This window comes from Suricata suricatta, chromosome 15 (genome assembly GCF_006229205.1).
Source record: "Suricata suricatta isolate VVHF042 chromosome 15, meerkat_22Aug2017_6uvM2_HiC, whole genome shotgun sequence".
NCBI lineage: Eukaryota > Metazoa > Chordata > Mammalia > Carnivora > Herpestidae > Suricata > Suricata suricatta.
The window spans coordinates 36511168-36531420 of record NC_043714.1 but is presented as its reverse complement, the minus strand read 5'-3'; the positions used below and the strand labels follow the sequence as shown (position 1 = coordinate 36531420).

The window sequence follows — 20253 nt, the reverse complement described above, 5'->3', positions numbered from 1 at the left end:
TGTGTGTGTGTGTGTGTATGTGTGTGTGTGGAAGGGGGCATCTACATTAATAATAGGAGTGCCTGGGTGGCTCAGTCAGTTAAGTGTCAACTTTGGCTCAGGTCATGATCTCACAGTTCGTGGGTTCGAGCCCCACGTCAGGCTCTGTGCTGACAGCTCAGAGCCTGAAACTTGCTTCGGATTCTGTGTCTCCCTCTCTCTCTGCCCCTCCCCTGCTCATGCTCTGTCTCTCACCCTTTCTCAAAAATAAACATTAACAATTTCTTCAAATATAAAGTCCTCAACAAATGCAAAGTGAATTTTTAGTTTAACATTTGAGATTTCTTTTTTTTTTAATGTTTTTTATTTATTTTGGAGAGACAAAGAGAGACAGTGCGAGCAGGGGAGGGGTATACAGAGAGGGAGACACAGAATCCGAAGCAGGCTCCAGGCTCTGAGCTGTCAACACAGAGCCTGATGCGGGGCTCGAACCCACAAACCGTGAGATTATGACCTGAACTGGAGCCGGACGCTTAACCGACTGAGCCACCCAAGCGCCCCCAACATTTGAGATTTCACATGCAGCCTGTCTGCCGCAGATATTTTTTAAATGTTAAAATGTTTATTTTCTTTCATTATACTTTTATTCCAGATAGTCTGAGTTCAGTTTGATTTTTGCAGTCTGTGTGATATTCTGTCTTTGAAAAATATGACATGGCATGATGTCTTTGGCTTAAATCAACAGGTGTTTTTTGAGGAATGATTTGGTACTTTTTTCATCTGAAAGTGACAGTGATTGAATTTAGTGTTGACAGTTTGGTATCATAGATCACAGTACCAAAGAAAGAGTGAGTTTGGGTAAATGTGTGTTCCATTCGCCTGTTTTCATTCCTTCTTTACATAAAACTATTGAAGTGAAGCGTTTCAGAGACATTGCCTTCTAAAGAGCAAGTGTCCACCATGATAGATAAGAGGGAAGATGAACACGGTAAGATTTGACACACGGCATCAGAGCACTGCTCCTGGGCTCTTATAATTCTTAATTTGGTGAATTCAGCTATTTATGAACCGAGAGCAACAGTCAGTCCTTTCTCCTTTTCCATCTCCTGTGTCCACACCACATACCAGCAGGACTTTAGTCAGCTAATTTGCTGTTGAACTTTCCTGACGTGGTGGACTTGGTGGACAGGAAAGAGGAAACAGCAAGGGATGAAGACTAAGTGGGAAACCAGAACACAGAGCTGAGGATGCAGAACTTCGGGACACACAGCCAGCCAGTTATCCACTGCTCAGATAGCAGAGATGATGTTCTTCGCCGCAGGCAGAGAGAGTGTGATGAGCACACGTTTCTGTTCAGTTTCTCACGAGACTGCCAGTAAGTAGGGTTAAGTAGGGCTGCCACATTAGGGTTTTTGGCTTTCTACAAAACTTACCTTCCAAATGTTCAGAAAGTAGCAAGGGAGGCTCCGGGTGAGAGGGGGCCCTGGTTGTGAGGTAGTAAACCAGTAGTTCTGTTGCCCCACAACAGCCCTTTCTGCATTTACACAGTGTGTCAAACAAATGGCTAAGCATGTGATTTGTGCTTGCCGAATAGCCAGTCTGTCTAATGTGCTCTCAGGTACCACTTCTGAAGAGCTCTAAGGAATGGTTATGTTAGTGGGGAAGAGCACTGGGTGCTATATGGAAACCAACTTAGCTATAAACTATTTAAAAAATAAAAATGGTTGTGTTATTTCTCAATCTGGATCAATATTTTGACCTCCAAATCAAATGTGGTAACAACCTCCTTCTAAGCAAAGGCCCGGTCATTTATTTAGGAGTTCATGCCCCCAAATCATAATTGCTCATTTTTAAATAAAAGTGGAGTCACCAGTTCATTGTGAGACCAATTCAAGATATCCTACTCATGTAAGTGTTAAGAAACGGCCTCTTTCTTAGGCAGCAAATGCTGTTTTATAAAATATTAGTTTCAGTGCTCTATAAAGTAATCAGCATGGAAGTAATTACCCTTATGTGCAATGATTATGTTTTCATCTAGTAATGTAAAATATTCCTTTATGAATTATATCTGTACCCACTGGTTTTATGTGATTTTTCTTCAGACCACGTTCCTTACCTTTTAATTATATTAGCTTATAAAACTAATAGTGCTAATCTCTGTAAATATGTGCAACTACTTAACCATCCCTAAAGTCTGGCAGAGTTTAGTGTGTGTTAATGTAAAATAAAATCTTGGTGTATGAGCAACAAATTATGGTGTTACATCAGGCTGCCATTTTGAGAATATAAAAGTTGTCATAAAGGTATACTTGGTCTGGTATGACTTATAAACGCCTATTACGTAGAGACATATACTCACTAGAATCTTTTCATTAATAAAATACCTTTACAAGCAGCATTAGTTTATAAGTAAACTTAAAGTTTTAGTTTAGTTAGCTAGACTAAATCTTCTAAAGTATAAGAGCCAGTTAGAATTCAACATTATTGGTAAATTGCCCACAAATGAAAATGTGCTCTTAAATGATTATGAGCTATTTTCCCATAGTATACCCCTCTGGGATTAGGAATATAAATAAAAACTGTGGTAATGAATATTTAAATTTCTGAAATAGAGAAATTAATAAATGTAAGATTTTCAGTTATCTTAGTTTTTCCTTTTTTACAAATTTGATTCTAACAAATGACCTTCAGAGTTCAGAAGTAGCAAATGATACATTTTGTCACCAAGTCCTTGTGCTCAAATATGTATCTAATGTATATATTATTTTTAATGAGATGGAGCCTAGGTGTTCTACAAGTGTTGGAATTTCATTAGCCACAGACATCTTGTTGCTCATTACTCTTACTCCAGGTGTTAGATCCTGTATCATCATTGGTTTAGATCTTCTGAACTATTTTTTTTAATGTTTATTTTTTTGAGAGAGAGAGTGAGCAAGCACGTGAGTGCATGAGCTAGATCAAGCGGGGGAGGGGCCAAGAGTGAGAAGGGACAGAGGATCCAAAGCTGGCTCTTCACTGACAGCAGTGAGTCCAGTGCAGGCTTGAACTCCTCAATCGTGAGATCCTGACCTGAGCCTAAGGTGGCCGTTAAGCCAACTGAGCCACCCCAAGCACTCTTGAATTTTTGAAACTTTCGAGACCTCTGGAGTTCTGGGTACTTAAAAGCAAATAGTAAGATGCTTCCATTGTGAAAGTCGATGCCATATTTATATCTTCATCACTCTCTGTTTTCTGTGATGACTCATTCAACGGTAGTGGTTTTTTTCCCCCTAAAACACAAGCAACAAATAAGTCAACATAAATTACATATTTGCAAACATTTCAACTTGAAATAGTCACAACAGAGTAATAACTAAATATTACTTTCCCCCAATGTCTTTTCTATTATGCAAATTAACACATATTTGCAATTTTACTTTTTTACCAATAGGTGGCATTGACATTTTTAACTTTAAAAATGAATCTCCGAACATGCTCTAATTAGACAAGAATGATGTGAAGTGTTTTATATTTAGCTCTTTATTTAATTGGAGAAAGCACTGGCATGTATTTGTTCCTTTTTATTAGCTACAAATTAAATCGCATTTCATGGTTGGCTAAAAAAGTCACATGACTCATCTTTATTTTTGTGAATCAGGTAAAAGAGGGGACTTCTAACCTCTCTGATTTCACGGAAAGTGAAGTGCAATGTCTCATAACTCTTACTGTCCCTTAACTCCTACACGCTGCCCTCTTGAGAAGGAGCCTCGCTGCCCAGAAGCCCAAACCACACCACACTTAATTTGTTATTCAGAGTAACAGTGTGCGAAGTACCAACCAAAAAGGAGTTGTAATCATTTAAAATGGAAAATACTGCCATAGTCCAGTGCCTCTCCTTTGTAGTGGACAATACGCCATTTCATCCACGATGGATTTGTAAGAGAAGCAACACGTTTCCTGGTGTCTCTGATCACAGCCTTCCGCCCTGTCCTCTCAGCGAGACACATTTATTTTCCATTTTGATGACCCTCCTCACTAATTGCTCATGCCCATTGCTGTCATTGCCCCCTTCCTTGGTGTGCATTTCAAGGTTACTTTGGGTTGTACCTTAACTATGATGTGAAAGAGCATTAATACTTACCCGTAGAGATTAGCAATTGGGATTTTCAGCTTCTTGGCTTAAATGCAAGATATTTGTCAAAAATTATGTCTGATGTGTTGAATTTTTTCATAAGGGGTGTCCAATCTCTTCCTTTTCTTATGCACTGCTTTCAAATTGTGCAAGCCCTGTCTTCATGCCCCAATTTCATCATGGAGTTCTATGCAATGGGCCTATGTTCCTTTGCCCATGCTAAAATGTGGGGAAATCTTACCATGCTGGGTTTAGAAAAGTGTAACTCTGCCCATGAAAAGTGATTTGTGCTGTCTTTATTGTTATGCTAGAAAGGTACACTTTGAAACCACTTAATGTCTGCTTGTGGATTCTTGTGTTTGTTAAGATATATTTATATTTTTACTTTGGAAACATTATATGGATAATGGACTCAGCGCTTGGTGTCACTTTACTCCGCATTTCTTCATATGTAAAAGAAAGTGTTCTGACCAGATGACCTCTAAAATTCCTTTTAGTTTGATCATTTTATCATTCAATGAAGAGCCCATTAGGTAATTGTGAATCTGAGTATGACTTATGTCTCCATTCAAAATCGAATATATTTTCACATCATTTAGTTTAGTCTTTGCTAAGTGCCTGTGTGCATATGGATTATGTCCCAAATGCTTTAGTGTGGTTCAGCCTTCTTCTCTTCATTCATAGGGTTGCATGGCACACGTCAAGAAGAAATGATTGATCACAGACTAACAGACAGAGAATGGGCAGAGGAATGGAAACATCTTGACCATGTAAGATGTCGGTAATCATTTAGGTTAAAATATGTTTTGAAAAGAACTGGAGTGGAGTTCTATGATAAAATAGAAATGTTGGGGATGCTTTGAGGGTATTGTGTTTTGTACTATCCTTGAAAAACACAATGAGTGGGAATATTTGAAATAAAATCCAAGATTTGATTTCTACATTGATATCAAAGCCACTAACGTAAGAGAGATGGGAGGTCGTGGAAAAGAGTCCTCGAAGCCAGATCAGTGGGTTCCTGTTTTATTGCAAACGGGTCATTTAGTTTATACAGTAATGGGATTAGTATTTGGAAGTTGGCTGTGTGCCTTCAGCTGAAATCTCTGTCATGAGTCATGTTCACGCCTCCCACGTTTCACTCTCATTCCCATTGAGTTTACTCATCTGTTGGGTCTCCACTGCAAATCTGACCTTTGAAAATACTAGACTGAAGCCTTCAGGAATAAAATCACATCCTTCATCATCCTAAAATAGTTTGTTTCGCTGCCCACCAGAATCTTTACGTTGTGGTGATTGCTGTGTTCTTCCCCCATGCCCCGTTTCTCACGCAGCTGTTAAACTGCATCATGGACATGGTGGAGAAAACACGGCGATCTCTCACTGTACTAAGGCGATGTCAGGAAGCGGACCGGGAGGAGCTGAATTACTGGATCCGGCGCTACAGTGATGCCGAGGACTTGAAAAAGGGTGGTGGCGGCAGCAGCAGCCACTCCAGGCAGCAGAGCCCTGTCAACCCAGACCCAGTCGCATTAGGTATCTTTTCTTTGGATGGACATACTGAACAGATGCTTTTTACCGTCTTAATGCTGATTTCATGTTTAATCTGTTTTTTTCGAAACTAAGGGATATGCAGGGCATTCTGGAACGATAAATATTTGACACTCACAGATAGGCCTCAGCTCTCCGTTAGGATGCTGGGGGCACACTGGCTTATACAGAGCAGATCACAGAACTTAACCTCCTTTTTCAGGCTCCTGTTAGGCTTAGGACAGAGCTTCAAAGCCAGACCAGAATGTCATCTGTGTCACTCACACGTGTGCCTCTTCATAGCACAGCTCTTTGGACCCGGTCTTCAGTCTGAAAGTACAAACTCTTAGGGAGCGGGCCCCAGCCTTCTGTGCCTTCCAGCAAGCTCTGCAGGGCCCTGAATTCAACTACTGCACAGAGTACGTGAGATGCGTGGTGTCTGATTTTTAATTCAAGACACAGTCTCTAAGACAACCTTGTTTTCTAGCTATATCTTTTATTTTTATAAAACAGTTAACCAGGAAGAGAGACCTATTGGTTCTGTAGTTTCCCTGCTGCCACTTGCAAATTAGTCATGAAGGTAGCACTGTCGTCCAGTGACTTGACCTTGACTTAAGTTCATGTAAATTCTTCATGAATTCTTGTTCTATATAGGACTATCAAAATAGCCGTGCTTTAGAAGTTGAATACTTAATAGGTAGCCATATTTTATATTAGTATATGAGTATTGTTGGGATTATAAGTGAAATATAATCACAAATATGTAGAAAGAAATCCTGAACCTGGGAGAATCTTTGAGTGGCCTGTGAACTTCTGCCTTACAATTAATAGCAAGATGTCACCGTTCACACTGCTGGCTGCCACACGTGTTCCATCCGAGTACACTTAGTGGTGATGGATGTGTGCTGATCTGTGTTCTGTCACTGGGTTTTCTTACTTGGCTTAGCTCCACACCTGTCAGCTAACTCAGGCCAGGGCACAGTCCGTGCCACAAACACAACTAATTACATACATGTGCTGATCAAGCTCGTGACGTTGGCCTCATTATTGCCCAGGGCTGATAGTCAAAAATTAAAAACTTGTATATAGTGTCGTGGATCATAGTATCCATTTTTTATTAAAATGATTCCTAGGCCATAAAATTTCCTTTCTGCTTAGGTTTGAGGATTGCTACTGATCACTGAATGCTGAATGCCTATTACCATAATAAGTATTATATTAAGAAAGACTCTAAGTCACTTCCTTTACCTTCTGTGTGTTATTCTAAAGTGTGTTTTAAAGACAAATATGCCTTTCTTAGGTTTTGTTAAGGCAAGCAATGAAAATAGGTTTAACTTTCATTTGAACCAACGGTGGTCCACGTAAAACTATTTAGAGCCGAGCTGAGTAAACATCCTGGTTTTATTTTCCTTATTATGAACAAAAATTGGCTAATCATGATAGATCTTTTCAGGACAAATAAGGAAGGTATTTGTAACCATCCATTGTAGGCAAAAATTGAGATCCTTAAAATAAATACAATTTTGAGGCATAAAAATGTTCAGTTTAACCTGCTTTATTGAACAGATTCGTTGAGTCAGTACTTACTTGTACTGTGTGCCTGGCATTGTGCTAGGCAACGGGATAAAGGAAAAAAAATTCTTCCTTCCTTCCCTTGAGGAAGTTTTAGTCTATTGAAAAAATAGGCAGGGCCATAGCTGGTGACCTGGTACCAGAGGACCACTTCAGTTCAGTCCCCTGAACTGACAAGATTAGTATTATCTGCTGCCTACCGTAAAAGAGAAAATTCAGAAGCTGATAGGACTTCATGCCAAAGTGTGTTGTTAACTTTCAGCACAGAGTCTAGAACACATTAGATTGTCACCACTATTGCGTACTCATTCTGGTGATGCAATTGTCTATTTTCCAGGAAGATGGGTTTAGTTTCCCTGCTAATTAAAAGAATAAAGTTGGTTCTAAAACTTCTTAGGAATACACAGATTAAATTATTTCCCATAATGCTTCATGCACTCATAGTTTTGGTAATACAAGGTTGCTTTGGCATTAGGCAAATTAATACAGTCACTGAAATAGAATGCTTTAGTCCATGCAGGTAGGTGGCTGCTGGTTAGCACTTCCTGGGCTCCCCCAGTGTTTTTCTGGGTCCCTCTGGTGGTGCTTTTCTCCACCAAGGACTACAAGCATTTGCTTCCTTTGCTTGGACCCCGACTCTTTTCTTTTTACAAACAGTCATGTTCCTTAGGGACGCAGATCCCCAGATTGTTTCCAAGAATCCATCACAACCTTAGAGGTAACTTGTCAAGAACCACACAACGTGCAAGTTTAAGCATCCCGCATGTTATTTCATTGTGTGTCCTTTTGTAGCCTCGAAGCCTTTCCTTTTTGTTTTCTGGGGCTGGGCTGTGGCTCTAAGCCAGCCGGTGGTTTGAAAACATGGACCACAGGCATTCCTGTTAAGCCCCTTTCAAGGTTCTCTCTAGGTTTTAGAGTTGAATGTATTGATGTGTAAAGAAAGGATTGGAGATTACTGGCTAATGAGTCTATTTTCTGCCTCTGGATAGTGTGTAGTGGTCTATATGGGTGTATAGATAAGGACCGTGGATATGACTATAGCTTTCGATGCTCGTAGATTTCCATATCCTACAGTTACAGCACACATGTTTCTTTTAGACGGATTCTCTCACTTCTGCAGCTGCTGCTAAGGTCAAATGAGACCACAGAACTTCAGAATAATAGTATAGGAGATATCTTTAGTTCCAGATTTTTCCTTGGTTACCTCCCTAGCTTGGACACACTGGTGATGTTTAGTCACACACACGTTCTGAGCATTTTAACACTGCATTTGGGGACTGGACAGGGAACATAACCTCCATGACCACTGTGGTATACTTATTAAGCTGACTCCCATTCTCACCTTTGAAATACATCCATAGTGTTAAGTCAGTGTGAGGGCTTAGTAAGAGAGCATGATTAATCTGTTATTAATTAAATTTTGGTAGTTTTACCCAGATATTAAATAAAGGCCATTTTGAATAGCCTCTTGAACAGCTTAAAAATTGAATTCATACTGAACCTGTGATGTTATTTCTACTCTTTAAGTCAAAAACAGGTTGATATCTTGAAGGACTCTTCAAAGTATTGGATTTTTTCCTTGAGATTTAGATTTGTATTATTTTTATTGTTAACTCTTCAGTTTCCGGGAAAAACTCCAAATATTCAGGTACTCAAGTTAGAAAGCTAATTCTTAACCCAGTTGTCTCTGTTTTCAAAGTATGACTTGTGCTTTGTACATGTAAGTTTTGTGACATGGTGAATTTCACTGAAGAGAAGTTAATGCCATCAGAATTGATGGATACAGTCACTGAAACAGAATTGCTTTTGCCCGTGCGGGTCAGTGGCTGCTGGTTAGCACTCCGTGGCTTTCCCAGTGTTTTTCTGGGTCCCTTCACTGCTGCTTTTCTCCACCCCTTGTCTTCATTCCTCTTTTCTCTCATGGGCTATTTGGATCACTCTCTTGGCTCCAGACATTTTATTTTCTTTAAATTAATTTCTTCTTACTGCCTGTGGACTATTCTAGAATCTTTCTACAGCTCATCTTGTATTTGTATGCCTTCCCTCTATGTATCTTGAAGCTTTTTACACCATTAGAATTAAAAGAAGCATCTAATAATGGACTCATGCCAGAGCCTAAGGTATATACCTTTGAAACAGGAATACATTTTTCCTTCTGTGTGTGTGTCTCTGTGTGTCTGTGTCTGGGTTTTGAATGTGTGAATGTTGTGACGAGAGTTCACGGAATTTTGAAAATACCTACATGTGTGTTTTGGTGAGGGTTTAACTCTTACCAGAAAGGGAAATGTCAGAAAGAGGTTTTTGTTTCTTTTAAATGGAATGAAAAGTCAAGTTGATCATTCATAAAAAGCTTAGAAATTTCAAGTTTGGCAAATTGACACCACCCTTACCTCAAGTATATCAGTAAAGAAATTGTTATTTTAAAATTCCACTGGTGAGCAAGCTTTATGATTGTCATATAATTGAACTATAGAATTTCTCATTACTGTCGAAAACCTCAGGAAATCTAGCGTGAAAGTTAAAAGCACAGATTGTTTGGACTCAAACTTCCATTCCCCTCCTTTCTAGTTTCCTCACCTTTGGCAAGTAGTTCTCTGTGACTTGCTTTCCTCATCTATAAAATAGGATGTTTCTGTATTAAGTGAGTTAATAGGTATAAATCATACAGTGCCCGACCCGTAGTAGATGTGATAAAAAGCAATAGCTGTTTTTATTACTTCTAGCATGTAATCTCAAAAAATACTTTAAAGGATGGTGGTGGTACAGTATAGTTTGCTCTCAACCAAAGAAATATATCATTTCTTACCAGCAGATTATAAAAACCACAAACACATTATTCAGAGTATATCTGAATATAAAAGTTTAGTGTTTTATATGCTTATATGGATTCCTTTAAATCACACCATGAAATTCATTTCAAGTCCATTCAGCTGAGCTCCTAAGGAAAGTACCTACTGTATTTAAGTGTTTTGGGTTAAAAAAAAAGATGGGTTAATAAAAGTATTAGTTAAATATTCCCATCCTTTAAAGATAAGTAAAGACGATTGCCTCCTCGAGCACAAGGTATTTTTATTGTTAAAAACAGAAATCCTAGTGCAGTTGTGGCTTCTCAGTTTGGTTCGGGCTTCGGAAACATAATATTGAAGCTTCTGAATTTATTATCCTTAAAAATAATAAGTAGAGTTTGTAAAGATGAATTCACTTCACCTGTCCTTTCCTCTGATGGTTTTTGTGATCGATGTTATCATGATCTCAGCTCACTCTGCCCGCTACAGGATGAAGGCCATGCCTAGGTGCCGCCAAGCTTTGAGCCTTGCTGTCCTGGGTCAGATGAGGTCCCATTGGTTCTTCAAAGGCTATCAGCTCATCCCTTCATATATATTGATGGCGGCCCTTGATGTTTCTAGTATCCAATGGTCTCCATTCTTTCATAAGTGTAGTGCATCTTCCATCTCATACATTGTAGATTGGTTTTTCTGTTCTTCCACATTTCTGATAACAACTCCCACACCGTGAAACAGTCTCCTCTTTTCATAGATGTGTTGTCTTCTGGAGTCTCCTCCTCTTCTCCTCTTGCCCCCAAGCAATTTGCTTCCCAAGCCCCATAGGGCTTTTCTACAATTTTTGCAGTCTTTCAGTAGTTACATATGTATACATTTCACATTTTAATCCATCTCTTACAGGCTCTTCTGTCTTTGTTTCTATGACTACATTTTACTACAACTCTCCATTTTATATTCAACTGATATTTTATAGGTGGTTAATATTTAATGGTTTGGTTTAAAAATTAGCTTCTTTAAAATTTGGTCCTTAAAAGCTTAAGGTGTTTTGCATAGGTTTGTCTAGATCCATCAGCATTTTATACTACGGATGTCCTGGGAGAGAAGTTGTCTTTTGTCATATTGAGTAACTTGAGGATTTTTTTTTTAATTTGGTTTCTTTGGGGTTTTTTTGAAATTTATATTTATTTACTTTGAGAGAGAGAGAGAGAGGGACAACATGCATGAGTGGGAGACAGGGGTAAGAGAGAATCCCAAGCAGGCTCCATGCTGTCAGCACAGATCCTGATGTAGGGCTTGATCTCACAAACTGTGGGATCATGACCTGAGCTGAAATCAAGAGTCAGACACTTAACTGACTGAGCCACCCAGGTGCCCCTGATGTTTTTGTTTTTCAAACTCAATATTGCCTATATAGACACTGTTATTGCTGCTACTTCAACAGAAGGTAGTAGTACATTTATTAGTCGTTTGGTTTCTGTAAAGGCTGTAGTATTCATCGGTAAATAAAAAATGGAATCTGAGGACCATACCTACTGATCATTTCATTCATTTGGTTGGTAACCCTGATGTTTAGCTAGGACTCAGTAACTTAAACTGGAGAGGGTATTGTAAAGTATACAAATAGATGTAAATCATTGTCTATTTTATAAAAATAACTTACTTGATTTAGATTTTTCTCTTATTTTGAAAAGAAATTCTTGAAGGAGGTTAGAGTGGGATTAAGAAAACCTTCGCTTGGTTGGCTTTGGTGTCAAGGTCAGGTACAGTGTAAGTCTGTATGTCACTGCGGATATTAGGGAGATATAGCCAAGGTGAAATTCTGCATAACTTTCCAGTGTGGTGTATGGACCATCACAATCTGACTGTACAGGGCCTAGGAAGGTGGCACATAATTAGGCCTTATACATTATCTTTGAGTTAATTTGGGGATTATAAACATTCATGAATTTTAAAAAAAATTTATAAAAGTACCATGTAAATAATTTGAAGGCTTTCCAACAAGGAATAAGACAGTAAATTACTAACTATGTAAGTAACTTCTATCCCCAAGTGACATATCCTTAGGGAATAAAAAATTACTTTTGTATATGGCTTAATCCAAATCTCTTCACAGTTTTTTGTTTGTTTTGTTTTTTAAGTTTTGTGCTATATGGATTTAAGTGCTGGGAGAAAAAAAGAAATTTTAAGGGTTTTTTTTCCACCTTAATTCTTGATGAGGAAATAAGTATCCGTTCTTATTGGACAGCCTACTAACTAATAATAATGGTGATAATAATCATGAATGTCTAATGAGAGTCTGGGGTGTACGGTGCCCAGCATGCAGTAAGAAGTACCTCAGTCAGTCCCCATAGCAGTGCACTCAAATGTTGTATTCGTGTCCCCCCTCTATAGGTGTGGTGACTGAGACCTGGAGAAACTAGCTTGCTCAGCGTCACCTGCCTAGTGGGTGGCAAAGCCAAGATTCAACTTCACTGGGCTCCAGAACAACTCTTTTCAGCCTATGCTCTCTGGGGCCAGTAATTAGTATCTTTCATGCATGGCCTAGGGATAATCTAATATTACCTTTCTCATTCCCTGTAATAATGATTGCCCATTTATTAAAAAATAATACAATTTTTATAAAGCTATTGATCTTTTCATAATCCAGTAATTGGAAAACACTTTTTTTTTCTACTTTGGAGAAGTCTGTCTTCAGACTTGACATATTAATTTTTATCTAATAAATTATACTTAAGCCAAAGTCTTTTCCTAAAAATTGTCTTTAAAAGCTGCCATAAGTCCATCTCTGCTTCATTGTGTCATATGGCTGAATGTGATTACACTACCTTTATTTCTTCTGGAAATAGTTACAGTGGTGTGGAAGTTAATCCTGACGAATCTAATTAGCCAAATCCTATTTCCTTGAAGTTGTGTATGCTCCAAACAGTTTTAAGGATGAAAATTACTTAAATAAAAACATTTTGGTTTTCATCATTTTTATTATAGAAATCAATTTGCATATGAGAATGCATGGGTATTCCAGTCCATCCGATTATCAAGTAATCGTGCAATTATAATGAAAACTTTAAAAATAATTATATATTTGAATAATTTTAGATTTGAAGAAACATTGCAGAGATAATACAGAGAATTTCCAAATGCCTTTCATTAAGATATAAAAACCTTTTGCGAATTCAGAATAGTTGGGGAAAATCTTCAGTTTTAGTCAACTGGTAAATCTGTGTACCCTACAAGAAATTAAAACTAGGGCATTCAAATGTAAAATGATACGTACTTAGCTAAATTGATTGGGCTCTTCTGTTTTCTATGTTCTGTATTCTGCTACTTGACATTTCTTATAAATGTAGGGAAATTTTTAATTACTTGAAATTTATGATGGGTTGAATGATATATTTATAAAAGTTAAAGTGATTTTTTTCTTCCCCTAACCCCTAAATACATAGGCTTTCAGGGAAAATTTGGTGTGGAAGACATGTGGTGCATAGTTTAACTCTGGAAAACTATATGCACTTTATTTTCAAGCACGTACAGGAAAATATTAAAGGTGTCCTGCCATTTCTGTGAACATGTAGCATTCCCACATCAGTTTTATTACGATGTTTTCCTCAAACTTTTACAGTTTGCCAAGTATGATAAGCACGTTTCAGTTAAAATGCGATGTCATTTTCTTTTTTGGAAAGCATGTACTAATTCTGTTTTGTTAACTAAGTATCTCTGAATTCATTCTAATGATTCTTCCTTGCTTCCTCCTGTCAAACCCATATGACGTAATGTGTGAGAAAGTGTTTAGTGCTCAGCGAGATTTTTAAGACGTAATTGTGAGAACTGGTTAGCCATGGAATAAGGCTCACTATTTATTGGAAGGTGGTGGGATCAAAACTATGTGGAAATTAACATTAGCCTAAGACTTGAGTTTCTAACTACCAATTCGATTCTTGAAACGAAAACTACCAGACACAATTTACATTCTGTAATAAAATAAAGTATGCCTGTCAAAATCCCCACAGTGAGAGAGCTCCAGGAGCAGAGCTCCAAGACACCGTATTGTATAATGAAACCATAGAAGTCGGTGAATTTCAAGCATCCAAGGCATTTAGACCAATGACCTTCTGTTTTCCTTGAGCTCTAATGACCGGCCTTGCTCTCTGTGTTTATTTTCTAGAAGTGAGATGCTCAGCCTTTTAAAATTATGTTTTTGTAGAGCAGCCAAGAGAACGGGCATGGCCGGCTTCTCCTGTGTGTAATGACATAACGTGCTTATCGAGCTTTCTTCTCCCCCACCCGCTTTGCCTCCTTCTCCTAGATGCGCATCGGGAATTCCTTCACAGGCCTGCTTCTGGATACGTGCCAGAGGAGATCTGGAAGAAAGCTGGTAAGAACTGTTGAAAACACGAGTCTAGCCTTCTGGCAGCTGTGCGCAGTTGTTCGTGCAGCGACGCGAGGAGCGACGAGGAGGGCCTTTCCTGCCAACCACAACAACAACAAACCAGCCCCCCCACCGCAGACCAAAATTTTAAAGTCCTAATTAATAGTCTTCAACCAGGCCTGATTAGAACACGGAAGCGTTTTTATTTTGGTAGCACCTGCCGGTGCCATGTAATTGGCTGTCTGGCAACATTTCTGTCAGAATCTGCTGTTTTGCAGGTGCCTCATGGTTTCAGGCTGATAGCGGCAGCTTAGGTGCATGCAGGTTATTCTTAAAGGAAAAACATGTTAGTGTTTTAGAAATTAAATCGCAGACTTTTGTCTTTTCTCCTGATTTTTTTAAAAATTGAGATCTGATTGGCAGGTCTCCTGAATTCTTAAGAAAATCTCATCAAAAGTAGTTGACTAGTGAGGTACTCCATGATTTTTTTTTAATGTTTACTCATGTTTTGAGAGAGACCGAGCATGAATGGGGGAGGGGCAGAGAGAGGGAGACCCAGAATCCGAAGCAGGCTCCACGCTCTGAGCTGTCAGCGCAGACCCCGATGCCGGGCTCAAACCCACAAACTGCGAGATCATGACCTGAGCCAAAGTCGGACACTGAACCGACTGAGCCATCCAGGCATCTCAAGGTGCTCTGAGATGATATGGTTACAACCAATATCTAAAATTGATCTTCTGTGCCAATTAATACTCAATGACCATAGCTAAAGTATTTCCCAAGTTAAATGATGAAGTTGATAAACTTCTATTTCTCCCTACCATATACACCATCAGATTTTCATTAAGAGGTACTGCTCTACCTTTAGAGGCTGATTTCCAGTGCCAGGTGACACACTGACTTTAAACATTCAGATCTGGCAGAATCTTGGTGGACCATCAACGCTATAAAAGTTCAGTCAAAACCTTGCAAAAACTGACTCAGGCAATTAAAACGTAAACCCGTTTCAAGAGTTAAAGATGATGTGACAGAGACAGACTGTGGCTTTGAGTTGCCATAACTCTGACTGTTAAAATTGTTTGACTTGAGAAACTGGAAAATGCTACTTCTGCAAAGGGCCACATGGGTATAGGGCGAGGAACCCTAATCAAAGAGAAATAGCCAAGGTCTCTCGGGTTGTGATTTGACCCAGCCGTGTCTGTTATTTTTTGCAGCTTGCTGACACTTCGATCATTTGGCTCTGATCCAAGTATTTTTTATAGATTTCTCAAAGAAATACCTGTTTTTGTAAAAGTGATAAGGATTTCCCAAATCTGATAGCATTCTAAGCTTAGTAACTTAGATAGAGAACCAGAAAAGTCTCTTGCATGTCTAGTATACAAATCAGATAGATTATTCAGTTGCAAGGTTAAATATATATGTTGCTCAACAGCATAGTATTATCAGTTTTGTTGGATCACCTCTAAGATTTCTGTGGGTCATGGGATACTCCCAAGCTGTTCAGATGTGCTGAGTGTCACCCGTCTGGGAAAGAAATTGCTACATCTTCTTTCCAGCCCCCTTTGTCCCCCCATTTTTAAGCTGTCAGTGCAACTTACTCCAATAAGAGATATAAAGAATTACCATTTTGGACAGCAGAAGGATGACATTTTATGTTGAGGGAGAGTCTTTCTCTGTATTTCCCTTATTTGTGTATATGTAAGTTAAATCCTTGATAGTTCATAAAGAAAATTGACAGTAAAGTCTTGTGTAATCCAAATTCTTTTTCTGTGCTATTATCTGCTCAAGTCTTTGTGCGACTGCTATTAAGTGAGAGCAGATTTTTATGAATATACCACCTTTGTTGGGAAGTCAACTTGAATAGCTATGCACAAAGGAAGTCCTGCCATAAGTGGTAAGCAATTGGAAGCAGATTCATAACTGCACTGTGTATTTTTCATGTAATCAAGTTTTTAAAAAATTCGGCATGTTGTAATCTATTGAGTCCCCGATTGTTTTTCCTCTCTGTTTTGTGAGTTTCTGAAACTAATTCTGGGTATACTTGACATGGTAGGGGCTTCGTGAGGAGAGAAAGAGCAATACTTTATATTGTGTCCATGTACTCTCTAAGGAGGGTTCAGCCTTCTCAAACAAATGCCCGGAACATTTTTTTAGATGTGCCTGTATTCTATCTTAGGTTTTCCATCTCAAATATGACTTAGGAGTGGAGTCGATTAAATTTGTGTTCCTCTCACAGTGGTATCCCTAATCTGCTGCTTAAGAACAGTTTGGGGATAGTTTTCCATGGATGGATGCTAACATTAAGAAGTATATTAAATCTCCAAAGTACAGTGACAGTTTCATCTGGAAATCTTGCATAACTGCTTATATAATACTTATCTTTATAGGCTTCTTTAAAAAGCATTTCTGGTTGTTCACAGGGTCAAGGCATCAAGCATGATGAAAACACCAAGGGCAGAATGTGACATCTGCACTCAGCTTGTTACAGTTTGAAAGCTTTCCCCCACCCAAGATTCTAAAATTTGCTGTGAGCAAAAAATTTTTTTAGAAGAAAACCTATAAAGTTGTATCTTTGTGATCAAAGTATTATCCCTTTATGGCAAAAGATAAGTAAATAAAAGAAAACTTAAAGCATTTGAAAAAATATCAAAAGGGCAGCGCTCTCAACTCAATGTTGTATAGCCAGGGAATCCTTTTTCACAGAGAATTATAATTGCCCAAAGTATAGCCTGTCCATGAAAGTATATCAGATAATATTTAGCACCATTTTATTCTGAAATGATCTGAGACTTGCAGTCAAGTTGCAAAACAGTGTAGAAATTCCCTTATACCTTTTACCCAGTCTTCCCTATTTTATTGTATTGGCTTTAATATCTTTTCCTCTTTCCTTCCCTCCCTTTCTTTTTCCATCATACATATGTTTTGCCAACCACCTGAGAGGAGGTTGCATACGTCATGCCCTTTGACCCTGAAGATTTTATTGTAACTGGAACCAAGGACGTTCTCTATAGTACAAGCACCAAAAGCAGGGCAGTAACAGTATTTAACTCACATTCCACATGTTGTCCCAGTAATACTTTAACAGAGTAATATAACAATATGTATTTTTTAAATATTCGGGAGCCCAGCAAATGTTGGAGGCCCATCAATTTTCTCCTACAGTTAGTATTTTTAAAAGTAACAGCAAAAGCAACAGAACACACTGTAAAGGTATGAAAACTCTTCATCAAACTGGGGGGACAAAACCTAACCTGAAGATGGTTTTCAAATCACAACTGAGTGTTTTCTTCAGTATATTTCTTTTTCAAACGATCAGTAAATGTTTGCAGTTGGTAATAAATATTCAAGCACCTTGCAAATGTCCTACCAACTCTCTTTGCTGATCTGTATATGCCTGTGGGATTAGAATAGGAATGCATAATTTAAATATAAATTGCCTGATTTGCATACACAATTAGTCAAGCTACAGCTTTGATCGTAAGCAAAAATTATTGTCCTGTATTACCACTTAGATAGAATTTTAATTCACCTTGAATATTCAAACTAAATTAGACCCTGGCTGGATAGTTAGAAGGGCAGTACTTCCTTGGTCCCCCAGGTCGTTTGTGATAGAGTAATAAAGGCATCGTTTCACCTCCTGGTGAAACTGTGCAGTGCTCTGTTTCTATCCAGATTTTAAATGGCATCTCTTAAAGCAACCAACAAAGGCTTAACATATTTTAGTTAATATTTCCAGTCTGGATCGTTCCGTCATATTTTAGTTCACAAAAACACAGCAGAGAGTAAACTGCAGATGAAAGAACTTCAGATATACGTTGTTAAAGTGACAGAGGCTACAGTAGTCCTGACAGCTAATTACTAGTGGAGCGCTTTTGATGATCCTGAGTCCTGGACTATAGTTGTGTGAAATAAACCACAGACATTTAAGAAACCAGAGGAGTATTTGCATCTCTTACATTTTTAATCTACAGTAAAACATTTTTATTAGGAATCTATGTTTTTAATTAAACAGAACATTTAATTAAGGTGCTTTTTAAGTGGGTGAAACAATTAAGTGCAAACACTTGAATGAAACATGTCATAATTAGTTTTAATAGAGTGTTAATTGGTACTAGGTTTGCCAAGTTAATAATTACTGCTTATTAAATTTTCAATTAATCATTGTCATTTTGCTTTGAATAAAGATGAAAATTAGATAAACTAATTTAGGGGGAGGATATTTTCCCTTGTTAATTAGAACAGTTAATTTTTTTTAATGGAAATTACTTGTTTTAGTTGTCAATCTCATATTGTACATTAGTCAAATCTTTGCACCCTTTCCACAGCCAAAAATAAAGAGCTAATTTGACACCTTGCAGGTTTGTAGGCAGGCCTGATTGTTTTGGCCTCTGATAGGATTCAATTACATTTGTCTGGCGCAACAGTTGGTTATATGAAGCTGTGCATGTCTTTGATTGAATAGGTGGACAACGGGCTTAAAATTTGGAAGTGAGAAAATGATTTTTAAAAATCCCTATCATTCAGTCTGTACAGACATACACCCATGTTACCCAGGAAATGACTTGGGAGAAAGAAAAGCCAGATCATCTGTTTCATTGTGGATTTTCTTGACGGGGCCTGCATCGACAGTGTTGCCACTTGAATGCCCTTTCCCTATTGGGTTGTATGTTTCACCAGCAAAATTATTGTTAACACTTATATAAAGTCCATCCCCTTCCTCTTATTTTCTGGAAGCTTTACTTATGCACTCCCTACGTGCATATTACCCCATAACATTGTGGCAATGCTATTAGTGTGTCTGAATTATCCAGACAGGTTTCCTGTGCTCCTTTTGTCCTTTAATTCTTAAATCTGGCCTCTTAATCATTTCTGGGGGTACTAGTTTGGTAGAATAGTGGTGCTATAGTAATTTAAAAAAGATGCCCAGACATGCAAGTTAAAAAAAAAATCGCACTCTTTGTTTTCCTAAACGAATTTCCAAGATCTGCTAGCGTTTTAGACAGCCGCGCGAACTGCCCAGCCTCTGGGATGAGAGTCATGCCCGTACTCTAGAATTCTGTTTCACAGCGATCAGTATCCAAGGCCCCGCGCTAACAGGGCAATGTTCTCTTGTCCCGTGTGGCCTGCCCTGCCCGCAGAGGAGGCGGTCAACGAGGTGAAGCGCCAGGCGATGACCGAGCTGCAGAAGGCCGTGTCTGAGGCCGAGCGGAAAGCCCACGACATGATCACGACCGAGCGCGCCAAGATGGAGCGCACGGTGGCCGAGGCCAAGCGGCAGGCGGCGGAGGACGCGCTGGCCGTCATCAACCAGCAGGAGGATTCGAGCGAGGTGAGGTGCTCGGGAGAGCTTCCGGGGCAAGCAGATCGCTTCCGCTAATCGGAGCTCTCGGTCTCGGTTCCGGGAGGCCACCGGCAAAAGCGGGTATTGGCTTTCGGGCAAACCAGGCTTCGGGGCAAAATGAGAATCATCTGGGGGGAGTCCTGGCACCTGTGGAATCCATCAAGCGCTGATCACATGTTGTCTTTACATTAAAGACCCAAAAGAATAACTCTGCCAAGAATGGTTTTTAATATATTTGGTGCATAACAGATTCAAGTGAAACTCTCACAACTTCTTAGCATGTGGCCATGGGCGCCCATGTGTGTCAGCGTGTGTGGGGGGGGGTGGGGGGGTTCCTTCTAATACAAGGGCTTTAATAGAGATGTCCTGTGCAAACGTGCTCTCCAAAGACATATATGACATGGCAGGCATCCCAGCTACCTCCTTAGCGATTGGTCCTAAAATCCAGTGCAAGAACAACACCTGCCTCAATTCTCCATTTCTGAGCTCTTCCACACAAGCTGTTTCTCCCCATGATCTGTAATAACCACTATGTGGGCCATTTCAGAGCGTCACATCCCAGTCATCCCAGTGT

The 20253-nt window shown here is 39.0% G+C and overlaps 1 protein-coding gene across 4 annotated transcripts in view; it reads left to right on the top strand.

Annotated features, from left to right (window-relative positions):
* Positions 1–20253, top strand: part of RUNX1T1 (RUNX1 partner transcriptional co-repressor 1) — a 138447-nt gene that overhangs the window by 102572 nt on the left and 15622 nt on the right. For all 4 annotated transcript variants that reach the window (XM_029923751.1, XM_029923754.1, XM_029923750.1 and 1 more), the window contains exons 7-10: positions 4775–4860; positions 5422–5623; positions 14276–14344; positions 19477–19667. In XM_029923751.1, the coding sequence (XP_029779611.1) occupies positions 4775–4860; positions 5422–5623; positions 14276–14344; positions 19477–19667 (548 nt within the window). The remainder of the gene's footprint in view (positions 1–4774; positions 4861–5421; positions 5624–14275; positions 14345–19476; positions 19668–20253) is intronic.